Genomic DNA, 5,347 nt, shown 5'->3' with positions numbered 1-5,347 from the left:
GGGTCTCCGGTCTCGTATCCCAGCGCCGGCGGGCGGAGGTCGGTGGCATGGAGAGTGGCAGCGGCAAGGAGGGCGGCCTGGGGCGCGCCGTGTGCGTGCTGACCGGAGCCTCCCGAGGCTTCGGCCGGGCTCTGGCCCCGCTTCTGGCCCGGCTGCTGTCGCCTGGCTCGGTGCTGGTCCTAAACGCCCGCAACGACCAGGCGCTGCAGCAGCTGGAGGCCGAGCTGGGTGCTGGGCGGCCTGGCCTGCACGTGATGCGAGTGCCCGCCGACCTGGGCGCCGAGGCCGGCTTGCAGCAGCTGCTCGGCGCCCTGCGCGAGCTCCCCAGGCCCGAGGGGCTGCAGCGACTGCTGCTTATCAACAACGCGGGTAAGACACAAGGGGCTGGCGGCGGACTCCCCATTTGAGCGCTCACCTCCCCCCTCTGCTGGGGGATTTAAGGGCGAGTTCGATAATGTCAGGCAAGACGCCTGAAAGTTCAAAGTCTTAGTTCCAGCTTGAGTCGCAACCAGAGACGAGGTGTGCAGGAGGAAGACCCAGTGCCGTCGGGTTTTCTTCTCCCCCCGCTCTTCCAGGGTTTGCCTGGCCAGGTTTTCTAAAAAGCCTGTGGAACTTTCCCGATCGCCTTGCTCAGCGCCCTCTGGCGGAGATCTGAGTCAGGGCATGGGGTTTCCAAACAGACTCTTGCTTCTCCACGTGGCCGGTAGAGTAAATCCAGTTCCTAGAGCAAGGCAGGTGACTTTTCGGTCTGCAGCTGGTTGTGGATAGGTTCCCCAGGTGTGTTTGTCTGCAGAGCTGGGGAAGAGGGAAGCGTCTTCAGAAGTAGTAGGCAGATTCCTTCTCTAGGTCTGTATGGGAAAGGGATGTCTGGAGGAATTCGGGGAGAGCTGGGGAGGAGAAAGCCCCGACTGCATTGGGTTATACCTAAGGTCTCGTTTTTCAGGCACTCTTGGGGATGTGTCCAAAGGCTTCGTGGACCTGGGTGACCCAGCTGAAGTGAACAACTACTGGGCTCTGAACTTGACCTCCATGCTCTGCCTGACCTCCAGCATCCTGAAGTACTTCCCCAGCAGTCCTGGCCTCAGCAGGACAGTGGTTAACATCTCATCCCTCTGTGCCCTGCAGCCCTTCAAGGGCTGGGCACTGTACTGTGCAGGAAAGGCAGCTCGTGACATGATGTTCCAGGTCCTGGCCACAGAGGAACCTAGTGTGAGGGTGCTGAGCTATGCCCCAGGTAAGTGGGAAGTACTGCCATCCCTGTCCCCCAGAACCAGCTAGCTTTCCTTTGGGGGCTGGGCAAGGGGCCTAGTCTGACCCCTGCAGGAAAGGACCCACAGAATATGTTGTCCCTGAATCATGACCATCACCCCTTAGGGGAAACACCGACTACAAAGAAGTTGAAGCTGTCATGGAGGACATGGAGAGTTGGGAGTTGCCTGGAGTGGAGGGTGGGGCAGGAAGGTCTAAGGTATTAGATGGAGTTTGAGAGAAGGCTGGGGTTGGAATTCAGGGCCTGTACCCCATTTCCTCCTGTGAAATGGGGAAGATGCTACCTGTCTCACAGGGCAGTTTGGAGGACTGAGTGAGATAATATATGTGAAAATGATCCATAACTGTGAAGTCCTAATTGTTAGTACTCCTAATTGTTAAATAGGACTTATCACACTGTATTGCCTTCATATGTTTACTTGTTTGCTTCTCTTCATTGACAGGAAAGCCTTGAAGGCAGGGGCCATGCACTATTTGTCTGTATGTCCTTAGCACCTAGCAAAGTACGGCACTAAGGCAGTCTGCAGTAAATGTTAGTTGAATGAAGAGCAGACAGACCTTACTGAGTGCTGACTATCCCAGGATGAAATGTGCTAGGGGGGGATGCTGGCATAAATAAGATAGGGCCTCTGTCCTCATGGAAGGACACTTGGTATGGTTTCTGACCACCCTATCATGATGCCACAGCTCCCCTTTCTTAATAGTGCAGCTTTTATTCAAGGCCTGAGTTGCTGCAGTTAGAAGGTAGTGACAGAGTTGTGGTAGAATGTCTGAGCACCTTAGGTAGAGATCTTTTCCCCTTTGGAGTAGAAATCAAGATCCTGGGGCAAGGAGGTAGAATGGCCTGCTGAAAGCCCAGATGTGGCAGGGCCAGGATCCCACCCTGCTTGCAAATTGTTCCTCATGTTTCCAGTACCCAAATCCCCCTTCCTCCCCAACACACACGCGTGCATGTGCACACACACACACATACACACAGAGTATTCTTGCAGCCAGCATTCAACTCATCGCCCACTCTGAGCTCAGCCTAGGAGTCACTCAGACAACAGTGACCAAGTATAAACTCCAGCCAGGGGGCAGAGCAGACTCCAGAATGCTACGTAGCTAGGTTAGATCTCAGGAGGCTGCCCTGGACATTATGAGGGTGCTGCCCAGGACCTGAGCAAAGGCAGAGGCCAGTCTGGTTTTTGTTTCATTCTCAGAATGTTTTCACACGTGTCCAAAGATAGAATGGGCTGTTTGCAAAGGTAGCAAGTCCCCTCTCATCAGGGATGTACAGATAGTTGGAAGACATTGAAAGATCAGGAGGGTGGTCTCCTAACCCTGAGATTCATGATTTTCTGCCCCTGAGGACCATTAACCCCAAATTCTGGGGTGCTATGATTCCTGTATGAAGAATAGAAAGTGCTTATAAGAGTTAAAGAAGGGAACAATTCTCTTTGGGTGGGGTGGCTGGGAATGGCTTTATTGGAGGTAGTTGAACTGGACATTGACCTTGAGGGCTGCTTGGATGTTAGCAGGTGACATATTCAGTGGGCTTTGGAATTTGAGTCCAGAATTCAATAGTGACAAAGTGGAGCCTTTGGCAACCCTGACCACACCTTTCAGCCAAGTGGAGTGTTGCTTCTGGCCAGACTCAGTCCCACACACAGCAGGGACACAGGGCCTTCTGTTCCTTCCTTGGTTGTGTCCCCTTATCTTCTGCTTTTCATTCCCTAGGTCCCCTGGACACAGACATGCAGCAGTTGGCCCGGGAGGCCTCCGTGGACCCAGACTTGCGAAAAAGTCTGCAAGAGCTGAAGACAAAGGGGAAGCTGGTGGATTGCATGGCGTCAGCCCAAAAACTGCTGAGCTTGCTGCAAAAAGACATGTTCAAGTCTGGAGCCCATGTGGACTTCTTCGATAAATAAGCCCATGTCCTTGGCTTCCTGGGCCTTTCTACCCCCACTGTCAGGCATACCCCAGAAGCCCTGTGGCTCCCCATATCCTGCCACAGTGGTACCACCAACCCTGCCTTACCCAGATAAGCATTCATGCCTGCTGCCCCCTCAGACACAGCCAGCTGTGAGAGCCCCAGGGTTGCTGGCGTGACCAGTTGTCAGGAGACTGTGTGCACCCTGGGTTATGAGGAGGCTTCTGTGGGAGGCTTGTGAGAGAGGCTATGGGTTCTCTATTCCCAAGAACAGAATTTCAGGGATGGGAAGAGCAGGAAAAGAAGCTGAAACACTAAAGAGAGGAGGTTGGGTTTCCTGCCCATGGCTAGTTCATGGGGAGAGGAGGGAGGGATCTGGTATAAAATAGGAGGACCTGGGCCGGCCTGTGGCTCACTTGGGAGAGTGCGGTGCTGATAACACCAAGGCCACGGGTTCGGATCCCATATAGGGATGGCCGGTTTGCTCACTGGGTGAGCGTGGTGCTGACAACACCAAGTCAAGGGTTAAGATCCCTTTACCGGTCATCTTTTTTAAAATAGGAGTACCCATGTGGATTCACAGGTGGCCTGGAGAGGGAGGAAGCACAGTGCAGTTTCCAGCCAGATGAAGTCCCTAGCTCAGGGTCACAGGACCTTCTCTTGAACTCTGGGTCGTCCTTCCGATGCCTCTTTCCTCCAGAACCCACCGCCCCTCCCCCACCTGAGCGTCTGTGTACATGGCAATGGCAGATACAAATAAAATGTGGGTTCTTTATTAATGCTTTATTAATTTCTCCTCTAATACAGGGCCCAGAACAAGCTCCCTGGTTTACTAGGCCCAAGGGTGTTCCTGAGGCAGTTAACTCAAACTTCAGGTACTGCCCTTATTTCCTGGGGCTGTCTCATCCTCTCACTGAGCCTCACTCAATGGCAAGCCCAGCTCCAAACCGAGTTGTCCCTGATGGACATGCCCACATGCCTGTTCCTTCTCCATGCTTTTGCCCACACTGACCCCAGTCTTTACTCCCCTTATTCCCCTTTGGGCCATTCAGAGAATATCCATCCTTCAGGGCCCAGCTCACAGCCTGTCCTACCCATGGCCCTTGCAGATGGGTCCTTTCCCTGTCTCCCCTTTGGATTCTCAGTTCTATGCCTTGCCAACATGGCAATGTTCAGAATGGGCCCCAGCTCCCATCATGGGCCCAAGTGGCATTGTCCATCTGGCCTGTAGTACTGGTCCTCATTGGGGTGGGCTCAAGACAAGCCTGCCTTTGGGAGGGATAGGCAAGATTCCAAGAGAGGAAAGCCCTGAGAAATCAGGGATGCAGGGAAGCCTGTTCTTCAGTTGATAGATGCGGGCTGGGCTGGGAGCTCTGCAGTGGTGGTGGTCTGCAGCCAGCCCTCAGCCCCTGGCCCATACCCAGGAGGAGGGAGCATGGTCCCCTGCCAGCTGACCCCAGGACCCAGCTCTGTATCTGTGCAGAAAGGAACTCTTTTTGATCCTCCTTGTGCACAGCAGAGGGCGCACCGAGGCCGTGCCTGCTGGGCAGCCTGTGGCAGCTCCTCTACTGGAGGGCATGCATTAGTCCTGAGCTGGCAGCTGCCTGCGGGGTCCCCTAGGAGTGAGTGAGCAACTATCTTCGTACCTCACCCAGCAGAACCCTCATCCTCACTGGAGTCAAAATCGCTGGGCTCAGATCCCTGCTCTGCCACTTACCAGCCGATAACCCAGGGCAAGTTGCTTCTCTTCTCTGTGCCTCAGTTTCCTTATCCAAGAAATGTGGATTATAATGGCACCTACCCCAAAGGACCATTGTATTAAGCGACCTAATGTCCGTAAAAGTTCATTACAGTGCTATCACTGCAGCAAGTGCTCCTTAGATGCTAGTATCATTTATTGCCTTTTAATACCAAGGTCTAGATTATCCTGGATCTCTGCTTGCAGCCTCATCTACTCTAAGCAGCCCAGATGCCCTCCCCTTACTGACCTGTGGCAAGAACTCTTACTGTACTGCCCTTATTCCAGGCTTCCTGGGGGCAGGGAGCAGAGCTGGGGTTCAGTCTGGCCACCTTGTCTTGGACTCTTAGGAAAATGCATCAGCTTTAGAGTCAGGACCCTCAGTCCCACTTTCCTCTCTGTGACAAAGATACTGTGGAGTCTTGGGC

The 5,347-nt window shown here is 53.8% G+C and overlaps 1 protein-coding gene across 1 annotated transcript; it reads left to right on the top strand.

Annotated features, from left to right (window-relative positions):
- The first annotated feature begins 47 nt into the window (after positions 1-47).
- Positions 48-3,647, top strand: SPR (sepiapterin reductase (7,8-dihydrobiopterin:NADP+ oxidoreductase)). Its single transcript, XM_008583257.1, has 3 exons — positions 48-369; positions 944-1,234; positions 2,989-3,647. Exons 1-3 carry the CDS (start codon positions 48-50, stop codon positions 3,177-3,179), a joined length of 804 nt encoding a protein of 267 aa, XP_008581479.1. The 3' UTR covers positions 3,180-3,647.
- The last annotated feature ends 1,700 nt before the right edge of the window (positions 3,648-5,347 follow it).

The sequence above is a fragment of the Galeopterus variegatus genome, unplaced genomic scaffold (genome assembly GCF_000696425.1).
Source record: "Galeopterus variegatus unplaced genomic scaffold, G_variegatus-3.0.2 Scaffold2875, whole genome shotgun sequence".
Taxonomy (NCBI): domain Eukaryota; kingdom Metazoa; phylum Chordata; class Mammalia; order Dermoptera; family Cynocephalidae; genus Galeopterus; species Galeopterus variegatus.
This window is presented reverse-complemented; position numbering and strand designations above follow the sequence as displayed.

Coding starts and splice junctions, on each gene's coding strand:
- SPR (XM_008583257.1), top strand. CDS start 48: ATGGAGAGTGGCAGCGGCAAGGAGGGCGGCCTGGGGCGCGCCGTGTGC. Junction 370..943: donor GCTGCTTATCAACAACGCGG/GTAAGACACAAG, acceptor CTCGTTTTTCAG/GCACTCTTGGGGATGTGTCC. Junction 1,235..2,988: donor GGTGCTGAGCTATGCCCCAG/GTAAGTGGGAAG, acceptor TTCATTCCCTAG/GTCCCCTGGACACAGACATG.